We start from the raw sequence: 25,752 nt of genomic DNA, 5'->3' as shown, positions 1-25,752 counted from the left end.
GCCGGTCTTTTTGTGCTTTATGACTAATAATAATAATAATAACAATAATAAACCTTTTAGTAGTATTAATTGTTCAACATTTTCAAACTAATCTTTTTAATTTTAACCTTCCACAGTTCCGCCTCTCCCTACACCCTTTCGATCTCTAGTTGTCAGGTTTAGGATTCAAATCATTAATCTGGCAGCAAGAAAATTAATTAGAATAAGGTGTTTCAGTTTAAAATAAAATATATGCCACAGAAATAAAATATCTACAATTCAACAAATAAACTAGATCTAAAAAAAAAAAAAAAAAAAAAAAGATAGTACCATGAAATTTCGAAGCGTCTTCCGATCAAATGAATTCTGCGTATGTCTTGAATTGTCATATCTGATATGAAGCAAATTTGGCTCAAGGAAAAATTTAGATCTGACATAACAACTTTGAGAATTTCTAAATCTGACCAATTTGAGAGTTTTTCTCAATGTTTGTTATTTTTCTTATTAGATCTGGTTTCCCCTTCTTTTCCTATTTTCCATGCTCCCCATAATTTTATTCAATTTGCAGACAGTGTTGAAAAATACTTTTGGTAATTCAAAGAAAAACCTCCATGCTCCCTATCCTCTTTTTATTTTAAAGACTCCACAAAGAAAACTTCGATGCTAACAACTTCTGTTTTTGTATTCCATTATTGCATCTCGTCTATCTAACCAAATCTGCAAAATATATGCTACAAGCAACAACTTCTGTAATTTATTTCCATGCGTCATATATATTAATTCTTATTGAAACTGAATAAAGTCCACTGCTTTTTTTTTTTTTTTAAATTCGTACTTCTGCATTATCTTATTGTAATTGACTTCATTTCGCGAATCATCATTGTTACATAGCACACTAACAAAAAAAAAAAGAGCTACTCAAGTAATATCTCTAAATGATAATGATTCTATTCTTTTCTTTGCAGCCTTAACTTTTTTTCCTTGAACAGTTTGCACTTTAAACTTTAAAGTAATTAATATGTTGAGCCTCCCCCCCTCTTCTTTGGGGAAGGTAAAATGTCGAACTTTTATTTTGAATTTGAAGAGTGTTGCAGAAACAATTTGCTTTAAGGGTCCAATCCACTGCTGCACCGTGGAAGGGAAAACCTATTGTAACGTCTCGGACTTTCGATCCTTCCTTGGATTTAATTTTTCCTCCTTCTATTTTCACCGTGAAAGAGAAATAAAAGAAAAGCAAAAGACAAGGCATTACTAAGTCAAAAAATTGATGATCCTAGCACGATTCTATCACTTTGATGTAATATTACAGATTACACATTTTCTCACTTCTTATGGATCCTTTTCGTTTTTTGTCCTTTGGATTAAACGATAAAAAAGTATCACTACTACTACCACACAGTTTATATTTCATCAATTGCTTATTATTTTTTACCATTTTATTTTTGGATTAACATTTTATGCACGACAGTGTATTAATTTTTCACTCTAACATTTATGGATCTGTACTACATATACATGAATTGAATTTCAAATAGGATTACATTTCCAAAAATTTCAAATATGTCTCATTTACAAAAGTACAAGTACATGAAAGTTATACAACCTAGTTCATGCCTACTTGCTCTGGCCTCCATTCCTATAAGGAAAACAAACTAACGGAATGAGTTAAAAGTTCAGTGAGGTTCCCAAACAAGCAATCAGGTAGAGAAACCATAGAAGTATGACATTTAACTGTTTGAACACTTTGGACAATAATAAACAGTCATTCACGAAATAAACATTCATTCATTGGAAGGATATGTACTCACTTGGAACCATTCATTCAGTCATTCAGTCGCCGACCATTTCCCTTATTCCTCTGTCATTAGAAAATATTTAACAGTGGAAACTCTTTCAATGTTCATTGTCATTCATTCAGTATTGAATTCACTGACCAATTCTCTACCAGACTTCGTAATAATACTTGAGTATACCAAATATTGTCCCAGGGTTACCAGCCGCCCGACCGAGTCCGCTTCTGGCTCGAGTTGACTGGCAACGAAGGGCAAGGACCCAGTCCAACCAAAAGTCTTACATTCATGCACAAGTAACATTCACTCATTTAATCATTGAAAATTTCACGTTCACTTAGGTCAAGTGCGATAAATTACACACTCGCCTATCGAAAATCCATTTAACAATCATTTAAAAGCATTTAACATTCAAGTAAACATTCATAACAATTCACATAGTCATTGGAAGTACAACATGCAAAAAACACTCACCAGTTTAACCAAAATAACGTCAAAAGTTTGCTCCCGGGTTATGCTCTTGATCACCAACAAACCCTAAGACCAACCAAGATAAAGTATTATGATTCAACCATTCAAAGCTTATGTAAACCAAAGAAAATCCAAGTAACTACTAGTGCAAAGGTGTAAATATAGTTTTGGGGTGAAAAGAGGATATTTGGACTCAAGGGACATAAGCAACCAAAGAGTTCCTTATTCCAATTCATGGCTGAAATTTTTAGCAACAAGACAATGAAAAAAAACAAGGTAATGCACTTCTTTAGGTTAGGATATTCACTCCAACTCAAAAATACAATTATTGTTCAAGGTTTTAGCAAGTGAAGTCAATGAGAGTGTGTCCAAAAGACTTCCAAACTAAAGATTTTGAGGTTAAAAGATAGCAAGGTGCAAAGCTGCCATCCAAACCAGGATTTTTCGCAGCCATGAAAGGAATACAATCATGAGGTTTTTCACCTCCCAATCTCCGTAGTTTTCACTCAAATTCCCGCACAAAAGTCTTAACCATGGTTTGGAACAAGTTTTGGCCAAAATCAATTATGAAAAGGTTAGAAAACAACAAGGTAATAGACTTCGCTATCACTTGGCCAATAAGAAAAATTTCAGCTAGCAAAATGGGGAAAATACCAATAAAAATCCTTCCATTTCAACCAAAATTCAACACATAAGCAAAGCTTATAGGTTTACCAAGTATCTTAAGCAAATTTATCACAAAATCAACCCAAACTTGAAGGAAACAAGCCGTCCCAAAATTTGGATAGCACCTCCCCTTATTTTCTTTGCTTTTCCATCCAAACTCAACACCAAATTTCATCTCAAATCAACCTCAACTACAACCACAAGTCATAAGCTATAACATACACTTGATTAAGGTCACAAAACCATCCAAATATAACAAATTTATTGCTCAATACCAACCATACTCAAGCTGATTCTTGGAAACCCTAAGTTGAAATTTTCACATACAAGCTGGAATTTTCCTTAAGCAAGCAAAACTAACATATAAAAGCTAGATATTTCACATGGTAAAGCTATCAAATCATAGCCAACCTTAAGCATCATATAAGGGCTGAAATTTCCCCATAAAAGCTGAAAATTTCCAAATCTCCACTTCAATCCGTGAAATTTCTCATCAAACTATCAATATTCAACTCTAAACCACTAGTATGCAAGTATTAGAAGTAAAGAGAAGTTTCTTGCCATAAATACCTTAAAACCCCAAAAAAGATGAAAACTTAGTGTTTCTTCCTCCAAAATCTCTCCACTCAAGCCTTTGATCTTCCTTGGATATCACTTTTTGTGGAGTGGTTTGCAAAATTAATGGTTAAACTCAAGATGCAAGCAAGAATTTGGTGGTTGAAGATGAAGTTTTCCTTTCCTTTTTCCCTCTCAATGGTTTGGCCAAGCTAGGAGCAAAATGGAAGGAATTTTTTTGTCAAAATTTGATTTTATTAAAGGATAAGAAAGGTTTAGTCAAAGTCCACCTTCCAAGGATTTCGCGACACTTGGCATTCTTAAGATTTGTTCTCATCTCTTTGTCTTCCAAGACTAAACTATCTAACTACCTCTAATTATCGCTTAGTATCTTATAAAATAATATCCGTTCATGCAAAATTTCACCTAGTTCTCAAAAATTTATCGCACTTGCTGCTTTAGCGGGTCCCACTTTCATAATGCGTTTCAAACTTAACATGAACTAAGTTATCTAAGAAAAATGATTTAAAAACTAGACGCACTTATAAAAATATCTAGAAACTTAAGGTAATAAAGTAAAGTAAAGAAAATGTATTTGAAGAAATAAAGTAAAGTAAAATAAAGTAGAAAATTTTCCGGATCCTCACAGTTGATATCAGACTTATGATCATGTGTAAATGTATTGAAGGCTAACAATTTTTTCCTTTTGTTTTCCTTCTCTTCTTTCACTTTTTCTTTCTACAATTCAATCTTTTCAACCATTAAAGAACCAACAAATTCTTCTAATGGCATAGTACTGAGATTTTTGAGCTTTATATTGTAATAACCTTCGGTTTCTACGCCTTTAGTAGTGCACACAATATTTTTATATGGAGTTCAATTTGTGAACATTCTTTGCTGGTATTTACCAAAGAGTTGATGAAGCCTATGAATCTCTTCATCATCTTTATGATGGTTTCTTTTGACTCCATAGTGAACACCTTGTAATCATGGACCAATTATATCCTCTTTGAGGTTCTCACATCATTGGTTCCTTCATGTGATTACTTTGAGTGTCCTCTTTAAGTCCCTGACAAATCTACACTGAGAAATACGATTGCAGTCATCTTGAGTTAGTGCATAGTGGAATAAATTTAAAGCAGCCATATTTATAGTGATCAATATACCATTCCCATTAGTTTATTCATCCAACTCTTTAGGAACATATTCACCTTTATCATTGGTCTTCGTGAGAATATAATCTCCATTTTCAACTATTTGTCGTAGGTCATATCTTAGAAACCCAAAATAGGGTTTCATAAAATTTTTTCAAGATGAATAATTTGAACTAGTAAACAAAGAAGGACAGTTTGAGGAACTATTCTCTAAATAAGACATATCAAATTTGGAATGATTGTCCATGACAGATCATACTCTAGGTGGTATAACCTACAAATGATAAGAGAAACTTTTCTGATGCCACTTGGTGTCCCAAGTATGCTAACCTAGAGAGGAATTAAGAGCTTGATATGCGACTTTTTTTCTAAGTTTTGAAGGTTTTTGGACATGAAAATTTTCTAGCATAATAAGCTGAATCAAAACAATTCCAAAATTTCAAGTATAACCCCTTCCAATATGTCAAATAAGATATATAAAATTAAAGTAAGCGCAATAGAAGCCAAAAAACAAAAACTTGAATTACAATCAAATAGACAGCAGTAAAATAATTAAATTGTAAATAAACAAAATAGAGAGGGCCAAATGATTAGTGGCAAGACACTTAAAGGCCTACATCCACTACTAAAAGTCTTTCTCCCCGTTTGAACTTTGAAACCCGCAGTCAATAAGATTGGTAGTGTATTGTTCTTCTTTCTCCAGCACCTCTAGTAGAATCACTAGTGCTTATGCTTTTAGAGTGGATCAAGCACAACCACTTTTCTGAGATTTTCTTTACATTTTTTTCTCAAATGTCCATCTCACTCCACCTGCGCCTTCAATATTAAAGTGGCTCATATACAACCAATCCAGTTCTTGCTTCTATGGTGCTCTACATAGAGGACTCATAGGATCTCACATAAGCCTAGTCTATTATAGTTACCACTCAACCAGCTTGCCTAAATTCCTCATAAAACAAGATGACTCCAACTAAACTCTTAATTGTATTTTACAGGAAATCCAACGAATTTAGTAGTGAGGTTTTCTAGTTAAGTTCTGAGTTTTCCTTTCACTCGAAAAGTCTCACTTGAAAAGACATGGATGATAAATATATAGAGATGATGAACAACCTAAGAAAAGTGTGCGTTTGACTCAAGAAAGAATGTGTTTGTTGGATACAAAATACTTGATTTGAAGAATAGTTATGGTAAGTTATTGTTGGAGTTCGAAAACACAATACGAGTCTAGTCCTTAAATAAGACTAGGGAGATGACTTTAAAATTCAGACAAAGAAACAGATTTAAAATCATTCCAAAATAATAAAAAAAAAGATCTGAGAAATAAAAGAGCATGAAGTTAAATATGGTAGGACATCAGATAAATCATTTTTTGGTCACAACTTGATCTTCTCGATTTCAAATTTTATTTTTGACTCCAAAAAAAAAAAAGACTCAGACCATATAGAAGAAATAAAAAGATATTTGAAAATTTATTTTGGACTAACTTGACGAAGACTCAAAACTTACGGTAAATAAAATAATCTAGATTTATTCTAATAGGTAGGCGTTGCAATAGGTCCTGTCGTATACTTAGCTTGTCGTGTTATTATCATGTTCATGTACGAAAACCTCAACCCTAACTCAACCCATTAGACTTTTGTGTCATGTCGTGTCATGATCCATTTGTTAACCCGTTAATTCAATCCAACCCATGTAACCCGTTAAATATTCTATACGATTAAAATAGTTTTGATATGATGCATTATTTTGCCAAATCGAACTATTGACCTATGCTAGAAACACTTTAGCATTTAATCACTTATTTTAACGCGCAATTTGCAGAATTAGAAGCTTTTGCACAATTTGCCTCTGATCTCGATAAAGCTACTCAGAATCAATTGGCAAGAGGTCAACGATTACGTGAATTGCTTAAGCAATCCCAAGCAACCCCTCTTGCAGTAGAACAACAGATAATGACTATTTATACCGGTGACCCAGCCGCACCTTCCAGTACGGCTACCTTGTTACGACTTCACTTCAGTCACTAGCCCTGCCTTCGGCATCCCCCTCCTTGCGGTTAAGGTGAAGCATGGTTGATGTTGAATCTAAAGGATCTACTGCGGGATAGATACCCATTTGATCATGTGATTGACTCAATATTGCTGTTGTTAGAACACACAATAAATTTTTTAAAATACATAGTTAACATAAATTTAAAGTTTTCAAATATTTTTAAAAATAGATGATTAAGCTTTCCCAACATAATATCATAGTCAGCCTTGTTTGTATTGCTATTTTTTTGAAAAATTTCTATGTTTTATGTGAATATTCATTTTGCACATTTTTCAATCAACTTTTATTTCATATCTTAAAAAGTGCTGAAGTAAGTTTTCTCCAAAAACTCTATAAAAAATGAGATCCAATCAACTTTTTAGAAAGACAATCAGATAGTTCCATATGTGATAAGATACAAAATATGTGAGTTTTTAAACTTCTAATTGAAATATTCAAGCCAAATTTAATCGTTGTTAGTTTTTGCTAAATACTCAAGATAGCATCTGTAGTAATTAATTATTATCATAAAGTAAGCTCTTTATCGAGTTAGCATGTTAACCCACGGGTTGACCAACCCAACCCACTTATATTCATGTCACTAACAGGTTAATCCAATAATGACCCACTTAAGTTTGGGTGGTGCTAAAACCTATTAATTTCAAGTCGTATTCGAGTCAGGTTATCGCGTCGTACTAAAAATTACCACCCGTACTAACAGGCAGAGGTCAACCTATATAGTTAGAAAATTTCAAGTATGTTCAAAGCTAACAAAGAATCCAACAAGAAATTCTCTTTAGAATGATGAAAACAGACGAAAATAAAAATTGAAAGCTTTTTTTATTCTTTTTTATTAAGTTTAAGCTTACTTAACTACTTCGATGTCTCTTAACCTAATAACCTTGTTATCCATTTGTTTCACCACATAACCTTCAGATTATCTTTGGTTTAGCAGTGAGCAATCTGCCGCTTTGTCAATTCATAAGCAAACTGTCAACACCCAACAAACCATTAGTAACTATATTTGTCATACGAAACTTTAAATGATTGAGCTAGTAGTTACATATGTTGTTTTACCTTGGAAATGAATTGCTTATATTTGCCTTAAAGAATCAAAATTGACCAAAAAGAATGAAAAACATCTGACTTTAATCTTCCTCTTGATCGTGAGTCTTCTAGGTTTCCCTAGGGTTTTTCGTGTAAAAATTTCTAAATTAATTTGGTTAAATAAATGCAAAAGAGTTAGCACTCATCAAATTTGCTTTATTCAATCCCTTGGAGTATCCCTTGATACTACGTAAATATTACATGCTAGGCACTTGAGTAAATTCAAGTGGACTGTCTTCTCTAACTTGCCAAATTCGTGGAGTTTTACAACTTCTTAGAGGGATTCTTCGTGAAGTTTATTTGAATATCCATGGAATTAACCAAAAATGCTTCGTATAAAGAAATCGAATATTTGGCTGTGCAGGTTCTGTGTATCTTTCCCCAGGACTCTACTAGCTTTAAGATAATACCAAGAGTAATAAGATAAAATACTTTTATTATCAATTTCACTAATCAGTATAAAAGTGACAATAGTAATTGTTAGTATCGCTTTCTCTTCAGAAAAAATCAGGTTTTACGATCTACCAAACAAACTCCAATTCTATAGTTTTCAGTTGACTTCTTTTAGATGAAATTTTGTTGCAAAAAATGTTCCCCTGGGCTTTAGTGGGGTTATCTTTGCTTCCAACTGAATAGTGGCTTAAGTCTGATTGCATGTCCTGTATGCCATGTTGCAGAATTTTCCTTTCAATTAAAATTTATAGAGCAAACTTGTTAGGATTAAGCAATACAACATTTTCTCTCTTTCCGAAAGATTTAAGGACAAATTCACCAATATTAAGATTGAAAAAAGAAAGAAAATCAATGAAGAAGAAGAAGTACAAGACTATTTAGTTTTTTATGATAAACATAATATGGGCTACTAAAAGTTATGTACAAAACCTGACATCTACATTATTATCCCGCTGCTTTCTTCAAAAGATCAATAAAGAGTCCTTTATATCATATCCCATTTTCTCCAAGTTTGGATTTATTGCAAACTGGATCATGGGAGGAGGGCCACAAGCCAGTGCTAGGGTTGTCTCTGACGCTAGAGGAACGTGTTCTCTTAAAATGCTCTCGGTAACAAACCCTAGACCATAGTTCCACCCTTCCTTGACGGATTTTTCCACTACATACCACACTTTAACTCTTTCAGGATACTTTTCAGCCCATGCATCAAGCTCATCTCTAAGCAAGATATCATCCTCAGTCCGATTGGCATAGACAACAAACATCTCGGTATCATCTTCAGAATCCTTCAAAATTGCTTGCATTACTTGATATATAGGTGTAATTCCTGTTCCACCAGCAAGCATGGCCAACTTTTTGGCAAACTTGTGTTTGCCATGCACCAAAAAGTTGCCTTTCCCTTTGTATTCAATGTGACCCAGTGGACCCTTAATTTCAAGAAATGACCCCAGAGAAAGTGAATCCAAGTATTGTGACATAACCCCTCCGTTTGGAAATCTAGGGTGTACCCCTTTGAAGTATATCTTCACCACTAGCTCAAAATACCCGACTTCTTCTGCCCCGCTTGCAGGCGTATAGGCTCGCATGCATAGCTTTTCATCAACCGTACAACATACAAATATGTGCTTCCCAATTGGTAATCCTAGGACTTGCTCTTCTGAGGGCAATGCAAATCGAAACTTTCTCACATCATGGGAGATTGAGGTCTTGGACACAAGTTTACATGGGATTCTCTGGCCTGAAATTAGCGCAATGCTTCTTGCAGGGGCAATTTCAGTGATCGGGGCTAAGTGACTGGCGTTTGAAGCACCATGGACTGTGTTGTTAGGTGATGAAGTCGACGAATCTGAGGTGTAACCTGAGGTTATTAACTCGCCAATCCTGAAATCTTCCAAGAGTTTCTTAGCCTTATCAGAGTGGATGGCTTCAAATTCTTCGGTACAATCTGTGCCAGCATTGATAAGAATACTATCGGAACCTCCAGGATGGTCTTTGAGGAAACGAGTGCAGTCAAAAACATGGCCATGAACAATTATCCATGCAGAGTCTGCTGAGTTGTGCTTCTTAACCTCAGACGTTGAGAACATTTTTGTACTTGTGTTCATGAATGGTGATGAGACACTTTTCTTCAGGGTTTGATTCGAGTCGGAAGATTTTCCGAGGTGTTTCTCCTTGGCCATCCATCCACCAGATTGGTTTCCAGGCTGCGTTGGGTGCTCAAATACAATTCCGATTTCTCCTTTGTGTGGTTTGCACACATTGGTTTTCACCCTGAACCAACAATTGTTCATCATTCCCTGCACATTGCAATGAAATCATGAGAACAAAGATGCTCTGAATTCTAGCTTAATTCGTACACATTAATCATTTACCAATTTTAGCAACGTGTATAGTTTTATTCTACTCAAGATTTCAGGTCTCAAACCCCAGGAGTATGAGCAACTAAAAGGCCCCATCTTCATTTGAGTATCGCAATTCTTAGCAAAACCAATGAAATACTCCATATATCGACCGCATATTTATAATTGTTTATTAGGATCTAACTTCTCATGAAATTCTTTCAATCACTACGGTAATTACGGTTACAGTTTGAAGAGGTAGAGATGCTAAATTCAAATCCTCCTCTTCGTATGCACTTTTTAAATTTCACCGTCTTTATTAAAAAAATTATATATTTCCACGTTCTACCTCTTCCAAGAAATGCTCACACTCTTCCAACCCCGACCGCACCCCAAACAAAAACAAAGAATGACCATTTTCATCACGACGTAGCAAAGGAGCCCGCAACCACGGGACATTCCCGCGAAGTGTACACGTCAAAATTTGTCAGTACAAGACACTTCCAAGGAGGATCTTTTATATATTCTTGAAATTAGATACAGCGATATACTACTAAATTTCCAACCCATTGCACCGGTATACTTGCCTATGCAGAGCTTTTATAGGAGTAGTCATCCTATAAAAATATCTATTTTGGTAATTTTTAGAGACTTTCATATTTATTTACAATTTTTGTGTCAACTATAATATGGCATTCTTTTGAATGTAGTCATCCGCTTTAAACAATTCATTCATTGTAAATTACTTTATTTTACACAATTCAATGAAAATTCAGGTGAAATGGAAGTCTCTAGATACCCTATGTTAAAATATTATGGCCATTTTCCCTCTTTTATAGACATACAGCCTTTTCCTACGACCAATAACGTGATTTAGTCATGTTTTTTGGACCTAGAATATAAGTTGTGCCACTTCAATCCAAGTTTAAGGAGGTAAAGTGCAACTAATCCTAAGATTTATCGTTTACCACAAATTTTATATTTATTGTAAGAATCTTTTTTTTTTTTATCGAAAATGGCCACTAAATACTGTGATAAATTGTAACAAATTTTTGTGAGAGACAAAAGTCGAAACCCTTGACTCCGCACCACCAAGAAGGTTGCTTGGCGGTGACCACCGGGCATATTTATTGCAAGTACTGGTGTTGGTGCAAGAGTCCCGATCCATAAAGAATAAAAAAACAAACAAAAGTTTTTCTTTCAGAATAAAACGTACCATGACATTCCAAATGAGCTTTTCGGGTTGCGTGTTCGTGCTCTCATCCCAAGCTCGAACTGCAATTTCTTTAGCACCAAGCAGATCCAGGACCTCAACATCCAGGGACCAGAAACACCAGCACCAGTACTTGCCATACTTGGTAGGCTTCTCAGGGTGGTCCACGGCACAAACGTGCCACGTGTCTCCGCCGTCCATTGTCACCTCCACACGTGTCACCTTCTTTCCTCCACCTGTTCATGATACACATTTGATACAGTCAAGAGCTAGAACCAAAATGAGTTTCTAATGTAATATAAGCCGTGTTTGGCAGATAAATTTTTTGCTAAATTTATCTGTTACAAGTTTTTTAAACTCACTTGTCACAGGGGGTCATACATGAGATAAAATAAGCAGGTGATTTCAAAAACGTACGAAGAGAATGATAAGAATTTTTTTTTTTTTTGGTAAAAAAAAAATGAAGTTCTAGTTAACTAGTCATTTTTCCCCTCTTCCTTTCAATACATTTTCTTTTTGATAATTTTCGAAAGGCGAAGAAATGATGAAGAAACGAGAGGGACGAGGATTACTCTATCCAAATAAGAATGCGAAATAAGGACCGTTAATCTCCTGTTCACATCTAATCATACAAAAAGAGTTGCTTGCTTGTCTTTAAAGGAGGTTAAATTGCTTGTCATTTAAATCCTTTTCCATAGAATCCAAGAAAATTGCATCACTCTCGAGAAAAAGATTATGGGATACATAACTGCCGCAATATTTTGACTGGGTAAAACCCAAATTGATGTTAAAGCGGTAAAATAAAATATTGTGGCATAATTTTAATTGTGGATTGAGCCTAAGAAGGTGGAGGAGCAACAAACCAATGATTGCTGAAACCAATGATTGCTGAAACTAAGAGGACAAATCCGATACAACTTGTTTGTTGACTAAGAAACCAAGCAACTTCGTAAGAGAGTGGTGAGCACGCACCGGGTTCAAGCGGGCGACATTATGACGTCATACACGACAAAAGGATAAATTAGTCTTTTCACTTGGAACGGCTCTTCAAAGGATAAATTAGTCTTTTTACTTAGAACGGCTCTTCAGAATGAGAAAAGCCCTGCCTTCTGTTAGTCCATGAGAAGTCAGATCGGGAGAAGGGACAATAACAGTTGTTTGTATAATTCTCCGGGGTTAATGTAAAAATTTTAGAAAGTAAATTTTTTTGTGTAAAGTTTAGTGTTCGAATTTAAATTAAAATAATATAATATATATCCAGATCTATTAGCATATACACTGATATTGTAAAAGAAATTATCCAACCTTTTATGTGTGTATAATTTATCACAAAGTATCTAATGTGTGTATAAAATCTAAAAGGTGAGTAATGATGTATGTCTTTATTTTAGAACTAAAAATGGTGCAAATATTACCAATTCTTAAAAAATGAATGTTTAGTTTTTAATCTTTTTTTAATCCACTCACCTCTCTCCTACGTCCTTGGAATTCTAATGGCCCTCCTCTAAGTATTGACCAATACCAGTGGATTACGTATGCCCTTCGGCCAATCATACCCTTCTATATGGTTTATTTATCTTCTTCCATCATTTGCGCCGTTTCTGTAGGGTCAATTAAAATACTCCCGGTTTAGAGGTACGATGTACTTTCCAGCACCAAATATCAATAGAATAATCCATGAAAATCCTCTGTGCGATCACTCGGTGTCAAATTCAGTGTCAATCTCACTTATCACGTGATGGTAGAAAAAATTTAAATAAATAGCACATGATAAATTAAATAAACAGGACACTCGATATAAATATAAAAGTGACACTGAATTATCACTGAAAGAAAAAAATGACACTGAAGATCCCGTGCGACAGGAATCGGGGGAATCCGACAACAAAAGTTGTGGATTCGGAGCGATTGGAGAAGTTTTCACAGCCCCCAACAGTGGGCCATCAACCGGGGAGGGTTACAACTGAGCCAGTAATTACTAAACGCCTAAGTTTTTTTTTTTTTTTTTCAAACAATTATACGTCTAAGTTCTAACCTCAGACAAATCAGTCCCCCAAAGTACATGGAAAAAGTAAAATATCAACTTAATTATAAACTTAAACGATTTATAACATTACTTTCCCTTTCATCTCATTCTCACATGGAAAAAGTATGTTTTCTTTCTTGATTCATCCAATGTTTGAAGCTGCCATCCCTCCCCTATTGTTGAAATTACCACTCAACAACTTATTTGTCTTCTTCGCATAATGCATAATTACCTTATTAACTTATCCAAAAAAAAAAAAAGCACTTTAATTGGTAGAGGTTTTTTTTTAATAAAAATACTTATTAAGTACTCAACACATGCATTCTTATATATCCTTCAAAACCTCTAAAACATATTTGTCTTTTCATTACTTAAAATCTATGATAGATGGTTAAAGTTATTTTTCATTTTTTTAAAACACAAAAACAATCCTAAATTTAACGAATAACAGCCATCAAAAACTTTAGAATTACTTGAAATATATATTTTTTTAAAAAAATAAAAACACCGCAAAGAGTTCAGCAACCGTAGTACAGTATTATTTGCAATTTGCAATGAAAGCTCACCAGAATAAGCGTAGCCCCTCAACGTGTAAGGCCTCTGAGTCGTCCACGAATTGATCGGCAAAATCTCGTCCTGGCATGGTGTTGTGATCACCGAATTGATGTTTAGCTCATTGATGATGAATTCAGGCTTATACCACCACGCTGTATGCAGCATCATACGCAATAAAATTTCAGCTTATGTTAAACATCATCAACCAAGACATTATTACACTTCTGACAATGATTAACCACCATCGAAGCGTCGAAAAGACAACTTATTTAATGTGACTTGAACTTTGAACCTTCTCGAAGGGAGAATCTGGCACTAGCACACTCCCCATTCGGAACGTCAATTTTCTGGGTGTTTATTTAAAATTTTACTATAGAAATTTTAAAAAAATTTTTTAAAGTGTGTTTTTTTTAATATTTTGAAGTATATAGTTTAAAAATTTTGAAAAATTTTTAAGATTACAGTAGCTAAAATTTTTAAAAAACTTGTAGCAGATAAACTTGACAAAAAACTTTGCTTCCAAACAAGGCGTCTGTGAAAATTCATACCGGTCAATCTAAGAAGAGGAAAAATTTCTCCTGGTTTGCAAAAACTGGAATGTCAACCCTTGCATGCTGTGACAAACACTTGGGTAACACATGAATAGATTGATTATCTCATTAACTAAAAATTAAAAATATGGCAAATTTTGGACCACATAGTCTATAAGATTATATCTATCCAAATTTTTGCTGCATGCCGCAAGTTCTGCTATCAGTTGCTTAAATCCAGTTAAATCTGAACAATTTTTGAATAATCAAAAGATCTGTACTAAGGGAATATTCAAAACAAATTTTCGCACATAATCTTCCATCCAAACAAAAAATACTATTCAGCATTATAATAAAGTTTTGAAATGGTCACACAACTTTGAATCCAAAAGAAAAAAAAAATATTATCAATATATATACTAACGGCTATATATGAACATATATATATCACATCATATTCATTTAAATTTAAAATATTAAACTTTGCATATATAATATATATCTATACCGTTTAACATATATATATACTCTCGTTACATGAAAGATTCATCCAAACAGAAAAACAATAAGGAAGAAAAGCATAGACCATAAAGAACTAAGTGGAGGCCGGTAAGCTGTAGATTGTACCTTCGGAATTGGCAAGTTCTGCATCAACATGGGAAGGGAGGACCCTGTTATCCTTGTAATGGTAGTAACTGTCAGACTCTTGAGTGGTCACAATGATCCTAGAAAGCCATTTCACCATTCTCCCGCCAATGAAGCCTGGAATTATCATCCTAACAGGAAATCCATGGTCAGGAGTCAAGAGCTCCCCATTTTGCATGTACGCCAGAATAATATCCCTGGATGCATCCATGGCAACTCCCTTCTTGACGCAGGTTCCATACTTCGATCCTCCTCCGCCGGGCAAGTTCTCGGCGCCCTCAAAACAAACATTCAGCGCTCCATTCTTGCGGCTCAAAATGCCGCAACGCTTCAGAATTGCACGAAGAGGCACTCCCCGCCAGACGGATGTAGAAACCGCAGCAGCACCCCAGTTGAAGCCAATCGTCTGCTTCGTCATGTTTTGCTCTTTCCGCCTGTTTCCGGCGCAGACGAGCGTAGCCGGAAACTCCCTGTGTGGGAACTCGTTAACCAACTGTTCCATTGAAAATTTCATTGGCCGTTTCACCAGCCCACAGACCTCCACAGTCCAGCCATCCCAGGTGGCCGTAGGGACTGGACCGTGGTTCCGGACGTAATGCAATGGCACCGGAGTTATGAAACCGTGGTGCATCAGCCTCGTTAGCGGTGGCTCGGCGTTGAACGGGTGTTTTCCGGTCAGCCTAACCATGGATGGATTGCGTACGATCCAATTATCAGCCGTTCCTTCATCTCTTGCATCCAAAACCGAGTTTTCCAACTCGGCTTTTCCCTTCTTGATTGCATCCTCGTAACCGTTCTCATCATTCTCTTCCTCGTCGTCGCTGGAGGGGTAATCAACGTGAACATTGGAAGTGACGGTATTAACAGTAGGTTTGTTAGGATGGAAGTCGAAGGTTCCAACAGGAGAATCAGACCGGTGGTTTGGACCGGCTCCGAATCGTGGTAATGCGGGTTCAAGGTGGTGAAACTGCCAGTTTTTTACAGCGGCCGCCATTGGTGACTGGTAAAAGAGAAATAAAGAAGAGAGTTTTGTTTCGTTCTCTTTCTCTGTAACTGGCCCGAGCAAAGTTGAAGAACGACCAATCCATTTTATAGAGACGCCGGGGACTCTCTTTGCCTGCCTTAGTCCAAACTAGGACCCCATCTGTATCGAACAAAAGCCATAGGAAATTAATCTATTAATGTAAATTATGTTTTTTGTCTCCTTTGTCATTTACTTTTCTCCCAAGGCATTTTTTGTGACTCATATTTTTAGGAGGAGGATTTGAGTATGCAACAATTCAGTCCTATATATTAAGCGTAAGGATTTCTGTAGCATGATAGACGACGTAACTTTGTCACAGACATATATAAAGACATATAAAATCTGCTCTCAATCATTATTCATATTATTTAGAATTTTAATCTTTACGAAATTGTGTGAAAATCAGGACGTACGTGAAAATTCTATATCTACACACATGTCTAACGGGTTCAACGTAGGAAAATTTTACTGAATAATAATCTCAAATGACGAAAAATTAAGTAAAAAAGAAAAAAAAAACAATGTAGAAGTTACTAAAAGTAACAGGGTTCAATTGTCATCATTCCATATACATATAGTGTCTTCTTGAATCTAATCCTAAAAATTGTTAAACGTAAGATTCGAACCATATGTTGAAATATCAGTAAAGGATCTAAATTCAGAAATTTTCAATTTAAAATCATACTACTCTTTATTTTTCTGCCTTAAATACAAGTGTCACTTATCATGGTAGCTCAAAACATTGCGCACACTATTTAATCAAATTCCAAACTTGTGCAAATTATTTTTCAACTTGTATGTGCATTTACTTCTATTATCCCTTCAACGGATATAAAGCAGGAGAGATTCCATATTTGTTTTATCTATATGATGCCCTAATATTAATGTTCGTAGCCATTCTACTATTATGTTACCATGGAAGGGTAATGAATTTTGTACCAAAGTTAATACATTACTTCAATGATATAACAAATTCATATGGCTAAGACGTTCCTCTCTCTGACATACGCTTAGCCTTACTAGATCAACTTTGTATTGATGTCAAATGGATACCAAGGGAGGCAAATAAGGTTGCGCATACTTTAGCCAACCAAGCAAAAATTGCCACCCTTCATGAATCTCTTTGGAGTGCTCCTTCAAAATTTGTCAAGCAAATCGTGTTGGACGATTTCCAGCAATCCCAGTAATGAAAATTTTTTCGTTGTTTTCTTATCAAAAAAAAAAAAAAGACGTTCCTCTCTCTTCTTTCTCTCTCTCTCTCAAAATTGGTGCTTTTGTTTGTCACATATATATTCTTGTTATCTGATTTCGACTAACTTCAATTTGGATATGGCTATTGAAGGCACACATCTGTTTTGCTACAAAGATTATTTGAAATTGAAAATGAAGATTTGGCTAACCAATGGTTGATTTTTTAGTTTGATGGGAGATCCCTTCCATTTGTTATATTGGATATCCATAATATGATGCATGTCATTTATATATACCCAAAAACAAAACAAAAAAAATGCACTGCATGCATGACGAATCATCTTCAACTTCCAATAAGTATTGTGACATCGCAGTTTATAGATATTTTGCCAAAGACAATAATTTAATCTAAAGCTGCCGTTAGACGAAATTGAAACAGTTGCTTTTTCTTTATTTCTCGCTAAAGCTTATTCACTCTCTTCCTTCTCTTTAAAATTTCTCTAACCGAAATCTCATTCAACTCTCTCATGGGAAAGAGGCTAGACAATTTGGTCTTTCTCCCTGAAAGGAAGCGTCTGTCCAGTTTTATTTCATTTGTTTGAATAAGTTTTTTTCTAAGGTGTTTTATTAAGAGCTCTTCTAAAGTTTTCTGATGATAGTTTTTTCTCTCCTAGTTTTGTTCTCTCCTTAAATATTCTAGTGAGAGGTTTTTTTTTCCCCATGTTTTTTCTTATGTGAGATCTGAGAGATTTGGTAAATTTGAGAGACCAAATTTGAAATTTCTTACACATATTATGCCATATCTAAATTCCCTTTAGCGTTGAAGTAGTTTTTATCATGTTTAATTATTAGAAGACATGCACACAAATTTATTGGATTGTAGTCATATACATTTGATGGAGGATACTTTTAGAGTTTTAATGTCATCATCATGTTTATTGTTTTTTTGGATATGTTGTATGGATTGATTTCAGATCTTTATGTATCTACGTCAGTTTTTGACGTACATCCTGCCATTAGTGCAAAATATTAGAATGAAATTATCTTTTTTTATTAAGAAAAGGAAATTGAAACAACTAGTCAAGTGCAAACATATCCAAGAATTATATTTAAAATTTAAATTGTTTATCATGACGATGAAACACAAAAGAGTAAAATTCTTGGGGGAAGAAAGGTACAACAAGCATAATGGTTAAGAGTATAAATATCGACTTGATTTTTCAATTGGATTTTGTGGTTAGTTTCCAATCCCTCCTAAATCAAATTCTGTATTTAGGAAACAAATGAATTTTGAACAAAGGATTTGGAATCCAGGTTGGACTGAGAGATTAAGAATAAGCTACAGGAAGTCTGGATGATGCACTGCTGGAGTGGACTTTGAATAAAACTAAATTGGTGACTTCATATCATCAAATTTTATAAGTTAAATACTTGGCGTTTAATATGAATTTGAAATCCAAAGGAAATATAATTCTGTCTAAATTGCCAATGAAATTTGGACCTGTAATATGAGGTTCCAATGTAGGAACACACCTTATAGAAGTACTACAAGTGCTACAACAGTTATTCAAAATAATATTTTAAAAAGTACTCATTTCAACGATTAGTTCATTTATATTTTCTATTTAGAAAAAGAAATCGTTATACTCCCCAAGATTAATAGGTTTACAATTCATCATCTGAAAATCATGTAAACATGCGGTAGAAAAAGGACATCACAAGTTTTGTCAGGATAGGCTATTATTAGAAGAAAAAACTATGATTGCATCGTAAATACGTTTTTCAATCATATTTTTTATTGAATGACTTTTCATTTAAATACATCAAATAACAAAAAAGGATTAAACGGTTATTTCAAAAACAAAATTTCAAATAATTTCATATCCAAACACACCAAAGTTGGCAGCAATCTTCCATCCAAGCACACTTCTTGAGTGCACATTAAGATGATTATAAATGTATTTGGCTAATGGTGGAGCTAGTTTTTTTTTTTTTTATAAAAGTATTATTAATTTAAAAACTGTCTAAACACTAGTTGGTGAAGTAAATGTGAGTCTACTGGGCATCCTGGTAAATTTTTTAACAAACAATAAATAACAGCTAAAGTAAACCGCAAAGGAATCAACACATGCAAAGATTAATCATTAATGTTGATCAGGTACCCATGTTATTATCTTAGTAATCAATTTCTCCTTCCATCCTATTTTGATAATTTTACATATTTTAATATATTTTGAGCAAAATTAATTAACTTTACTGAAAGAGTAAATTTAGTCTAATATTTTTCTAAAATACCCTTACATTAATATTAGAAGTATGACTAATCATTATGTCTTTATATTAATTACAACAATAGTAATAAAAAGCTACATTAAATAAGGTATGTTATATTCACGGATAATAATCATTAAAATAATTACTAAATAAAGTAGGTTATATTTACTAATAATAAAGTATATTAAATAAGAGTATTTTAAAGAAATTCAAAGTTGATTATATTTTTCAGTTGGAAGGTGAACTATAATTTGACATAAATAAAAATAAAAAAAATAATCAAAACAAGATGGAGGAAGTATTAATTTAGAAAACGGTCTAAATATTAGACAGTGAAGTAAATGTGAGTCTACTAGGCGTCCTTAGTAAATTTTTGGGTAAAAAAAAAAAAAAAAACCCTGTGATAAATCTAATACACAAAACGGCCCTCCCATGGTTTCAAAATATATAATATAACCCCTCATGTTTTGAACTAAATTGTAAAAGTGATGGAATCTGTTAAACTTCACGGAAATGGATGAAATGACCAAAATGCCCTGATATAATTAAACAAAAGACATCTCAAAAAAATCATTTGTTTTATTCTCTAAATAGAGAGAATTGAGGGTTAAGGAGTAGAATAGGTATATTTGATAAAAATTAAATATAATTTTTTTTTAGATTCCAATAAGTCATTTCCGTTAAATTTAACTGATTCCGCCACCTCTACAATTTAGTTCAAAATATGAGGTGTCGTATTGTATATTTTGAAACCATATGAGGCTTTTTTGTATATTAACCTTACCACAGGGACTTTTTTGTTTTTTACCCTAAATTTTTTAACAAACAATAAATAACAGCTAAAGTAAACCGCAAAGGAATCGGCACATGCATAGACTAATCAATTACTGTTGATCACATTCCCATATGTAATTAGGTAGTAATCAATTATAAGTTTGGTATGAATGCAGACCTAATCATCGCCAAACAATAAGAGGGCAAAAATATGTTTGAACAAATCGCCAACTTTCAACAAACAGTAAAGGGTAACCTAACCCTCGTTTGAGGCAAATCGTTGGAAGCATGTTTGAGGCAAGCAGTCAGGCTAACCGAAGGCCACATGTTCCGCGTATGTTAAGCGGCGCATGGGATACCCAATGGCCAATGGTCGAAACAATGGGCCGGAATTCCATGCGCCATTTTTACAAACTTCCACGAACAAAGGAATTTTATGTCGATAGGAAGTAATTACTTAACATGTCTAATACTCCCTCCCTCCGTCCCACTTTAATAGTCCTGTATTTCTTTTTCATCTATTCTAAATTATAATTCACTTTCCAATTGAAGAATGTAGTTATATTTTAATTTTTCTAAAATATCCTTATTCAATGTAAGTAGTTGCTACTATAAACCTATCCCATTTAATGAGAGTTGATTCTTTTTTTACCATCAATTCAAGTTCCCGTAAAGTTGTATCATATTTAATGTGAGGGTATTTCAAGAAAATAGCAATCTAAATTTACTTTTCTAATAAAGTTAACTATTTTTTCTTAAACTGTGTGAAAAAATAAACAGGACTATCAAAGTGGGACGAAGGGAGTAATTGGTTTAAGATTAATAGAAAAATTTTACGTATGTATATGAAGTTCTCATTTGTTAATTTATATACTAAATGAGTTTTATTTGGCACGTTAAGTTCAATTAAGTGAATTTCTTGTATATTTATATACAAATTTTTTACTAGTCTTAAAATAATTATTAGATCTTTCAAATAATTATGTCGGACTCACATAAAACCTTCCTCCACGCCGACATAAAACTTCCCCCACGGAACTACCCACCTACCCCAGCTAACGAAAATGGAAGGGGTCACAATTCTCAACTCGGGGCGGCTAATAGGAAGCTAAGAGGGTTAAAGAAGCCAGGGTTTTGGCCTTTTGGTGATGCCTGGAGTCACTTCCATGCCTGGTTGTAGCTCATCAAATTGTCACTCTGATCACATGTTCATACACTTGCGCAGAGAATCACTCATTCGCCAATGTAGCTTGGAATGAGCGCTATTGGACAACTGTTGAATCAAGGAAAAGATTCGATGTGACATAAATAGAATTGCTAGTCTTTGATGTACACATGAACTGAGAAATTCAAATAGAGAAATTAAAATCACAAATGGAACTGAGAGAGTCACAATTAAAGAGGAAGTTATTTCAGAAAATTTTTTTATTACATCATAACACAATTTTTTTATAACTTTTTTCCCAAATAATCATCAATGCAAATACTCACAATGATTTCTCGTACAATTTCTCAATTCAATGACATTAAAGGTACAAATTCATCTTTTTTTTTATTTTTGGGTTCTAAATGTGATATCGGTTTGATTGAATCAGTAAAAGCTTCCCAAAGCCATGGTAATAGCACAAGGACGAACGAAGTATCAATCAATATGAACACTGAATTAATCAATCTATGAGTTGTTTGATTATGTTCTAGTTTGTGATTGACATTGTCGAGGAAACACTTTTAAGACACGAAATTGTTTCCTGAAATGTGAAAAGACGTCCTAAGTAAAGTCAAGCATTTGGGTGTAGAAAAGGATAACGCAATCGTTCTTTCTCTTTCGTAGATATAAAATTCTTGAAAGGAAGTAATTAATACTGTGAGTGTGTTTGGATAGATATTATTTGATCAAAATTTATTTGTTTGCATCATAAATATAATTTTTAATACAATTTTTTATCTTTTCTTTCAATCACTTTTTTATTTCACATACATCACATTATAAAAAAATATTACAGTAATTATTTCAAATAATCTCTATAATAATTTTCTTTTGAAGAAAAAGATTATTAGTATTTGGAAAGGGAACTAAATATAGAGTAAGAATATTACATATTTGAAGGAGATGGTTTGTTATGATGTGTCAAATTGTCATTACAGCATCTTACAAATAAGTGAACCCTACGTACGCAGGACATTTTCCGCTGGACCGGTTATGTGCATCAAGATTTCGATTCATAAATCTCTCAGTTCCACAAATTAAAATAAAAGGATCGAGCCATTTTTCCTTTAATTCTATTTCAAATTCGATAAACATTGTGTACTCTTTTTTTTTTTTTTTTTTTTGTCAACACAAGGAATGTCCCAACTTTTGGCCAAACTAATCTCCCTTCGCTTGTGCCCCCGCCCCTCAAGGAACACAGGACGGTAGAAGGAATCGAACTCTGATCACACCATGCCAGGATCTAACGAGGCAACCCAACACCAGCCGAGCCGACCCCGAGGAGCATAAATATTGTGTACTTGAGATGGTGTATTGATGCATTGGGTCCATCTTGAAAAAGGAAAGAACAACCATTCCAAAAATGGAATATATGTAGAACTCCAGCCGTTTCTAACAATTTCTAACTATATATAGGGATTATTTCAGAAATTTCCCCTGAGATTTCTGATAGTTTCACTGCCCTCCTTTGAACTGGACTAAATTGTTACAAGAATATTAGTTTAAGAGAGGTTAATGATCTCTTAAAACTAATGTTCTTGTAACAATTTAGTCCAATTCAAAAAAATCAACAATAAAAAATGATTTCAAAAGTGAGAAGAATATATTATACTAAAAGTAGCCCTTAACTTATTACTAGTTGGTTGATTAAGAATCAAAAGGAAATATTAGTTACAAATAGAAAATAGAGACTAAACTCTAGCATGAGCACAATAAAGTTTAGTAACAATGACTATTTTCCATAGAACTGCATAAAATAGCAAAAATCAAAGTATTGGAGAGAAAAACTTGCTAATTTGGAGTCAAGATTTACACATAAAATTCCTAAACTCTTAGTATTAGACTTCGAAAGATTTTGAACAAGAATTAAACAAAACAAAGTATGACCTTTTGAAGAAAAAAAAAAGATCACAATAGATTGCTAATGATAGTGTGTGTGTGTGTGTGTATATAAGGTCCATTATTTCACATGATTACAAGAATTTTCCATCATTTGTAGTTAAAAAAAAAACTCTCAAGCAATGTTTGGGTTAATAGAAAGGGTATGATTTTAATAGAAAAGCAAACAAATCAATGGGAAAATTTTTTTCTAACCATCTTGTTTGGATTATGTATACAAACAAAAGAAAAAAAACACCAAATATTTTCAAAAAGAAAGGAAAGAATAGATTTTGTGTAGTTGCATTTTACCTATAATTTAATAAAATCTAATTGTAAACATATTTTAATACTTTACCGTATTTTTTATATTTTCATATACATTTTGTTAATCTTATAAAAAATTTATGAAACAATAATATTTTAATAGGAATTTTAATCCTTTTTAGGAGAAAGAAATTCCAAGAAGTACTAAAATACAGAAAAAGAAATTTTAAAATGTTAACAATTATCGTTATAAAATTTAGTATTCAAGATTTTTAAATTTTTTATTTTCCAAATCATGGTTAATTTAGTATAAATGACTCAATTGTTTATCTCCCTATGAATACATAATAATATTTCCTAAGTTGTAAGCATAATAATGTCATTTGACCATCCATGAGGTAAACATTGAATCCAAATGACTTATACGGGATGTAAGTGATATTTTTAAAATTTTAGAGGATGAAATTGTCAGAAACCTCATATGGAGAGAGAGAGAGAGAGAGAGAGAGGCTCGGGCCGGTTCTAACTAGTAGAGAGTTTCTAACTAGCGCTTGGCAAACTAGTACAGTGTCCACCACACAATCGTGCCAAGTTAGACTTTCATCACAAAATTGAGGTAATAAGATTAATTTTCTGAGGATAACATGTGCTACGTTTCGTCTGAACTCTGCTTTTTCGCTCAGCCATCGATAAAGTGCAGTGCGCAGACGCCAAATTTTCAGTTGCATTCTTTGTTGTGGCAAAAAGAAAAAGGCATGGCTTTTAGCGGAACCTCATCATAACTTGACCCTTCGCGCTTTCCGTCGTTGGCTATTGCGGTGCGCATAAGGGCTTCTAGTTTTTTACGACATTTCCCGCCCACAAATGAGTAAGAAAAGTCAAATTGCGGTTATATGACTTTATAATTGTTCTAAAAGTAAAAACAAACAAACAAACAAACAAGTTTTTGATTGGTACGACGAGAAAAGCAATTTGGATACGAAATTATTTGGAATAAATTTTGAAATAATACTACAGTTATTTTTATAGTGTGGTATATGTGAAATAATAAAGTAGTTAGAAATAGTTCTTTTTTTTTTTTTTTGCAAATTATGCTAACCAAGGGGATCCAATACTTTTCTAACTTACTAAGGGTGAATTCGAATTTTCTAGGTGAATTTTCTTTTGGCAGAAGAAGCTTTCTAGATGCTTTGTTTGGATTGTGAATTATTTGCCAAATTATATCTGCTTACATCATCATTACAATTTCCAACGCACCTTTTTATCTTTTCAATTACCTTTTTATCTCACATACATCACATCATAAAAAGTGCTACAGTAAAAATATCTCAAATAATTCACAATCCAAACAAACTTGATAGAAAGATTTGCATTCTCGTCGCGCCCTCTACTTGGGCATACTATTTATGGCCATAAGGTAGAAAATAATTGGTCCATCACATTATTTAACAATGCTATTTTGTCACAAGGTGTATATCTGAGCCTTTTATAATTTTTATTTAGGTACATAAAGTTTCAAAATATTATTGGTCCATCAAATTATTTGCTAACGCGATTAGGCCACGACGTATTGTGGTGTCTAGCTGCGCCTTTTTTAAATTTTATTTAGGCACATAGAGTTTCTATTGCTTATCTAAATAGTGGTGGATGACAAATATTGACTCAAAAATACTACTCGATTATCAATTTTTTTTAAAAAAAAAAAAAAAGAAAAGGAAAGGCTAGTACATTTTTTGTTTAAAACTTTACTATCACTTGCAATAATTATCGTAGAAAATACATTGGTACTTGTCCTGAATATCTTATTTTCTCGAAACATCTGCCTTTCTCTACCACCCACTGTCCACCGCGACTATCCAACTCCGCTATTGTGAATATTTTACAGCGTTATTGTAGATGGTATTTTATCAAAATTTTTATTTTTTCAAACACTCCCAAAACAGGGGTACAAAACAGACTCCGAATCATATGGTTTGCCAAATGCTGACTTCAAGCACTTTGAGTTTGATCAACTATTAATACTTTCTCTCAAAAGAATATACTAGAATTTTATTTTTTGCTTTTTAAACATTCAAAAGTTAAGTACTCGATCCTTAACACAAAACCCTCATGTTCTTACCATTT

The 25,752-nt window shown here is 33.6% G+C and overlaps 1 protein-coding gene across 1 annotated transcript; it reads right to left on the bottom strand.

Annotated features, from left to right (window-relative positions):
* Positions 1-8,558: 8,558 nt before the first annotated feature.
* Positions 8,559-16,085, bottom strand: LOC113713625 (nitrate reductase [NADH]-like). Its single transcript, XM_027237385.2, has 4 exons — positions 14,996-16,085; positions 13,850-13,990; positions 11,261-11,493; positions 8,559-10,002 (listed from the first exon to the last, which is right to left on the bottom strand). Exons 1-4 carry the CDS (start codon positions 16,005-16,007, stop codon positions 8,668-8,670), a joined length of 2,721 nt encoding a protein of 906 aa, XP_027093186.1. The 5' UTR covers positions 16,008-16,085; the 3' UTR covers positions 8,559-8,667.
* Between the last annotated feature and the right edge of the window lie 9,667 nt (positions 16,086-25,752).

Source organism: Coffea arabica, chromosome 10c, assembly GCF_036785885.1.
Source record: "Coffea arabica cultivar ET-39 chromosome 10c, Coffea Arabica ET-39 HiFi, whole genome shotgun sequence".
NCBI lineage: Eukaryota > Viridiplantae > Streptophyta > Magnoliopsida > Gentianales > Rubiaceae > Coffea > Coffea arabica.
The sequence above is the reverse complement of the archived record's forward strand: the minus strand, read 5'-3'. Positions and strand labels throughout refer to the sequence as shown.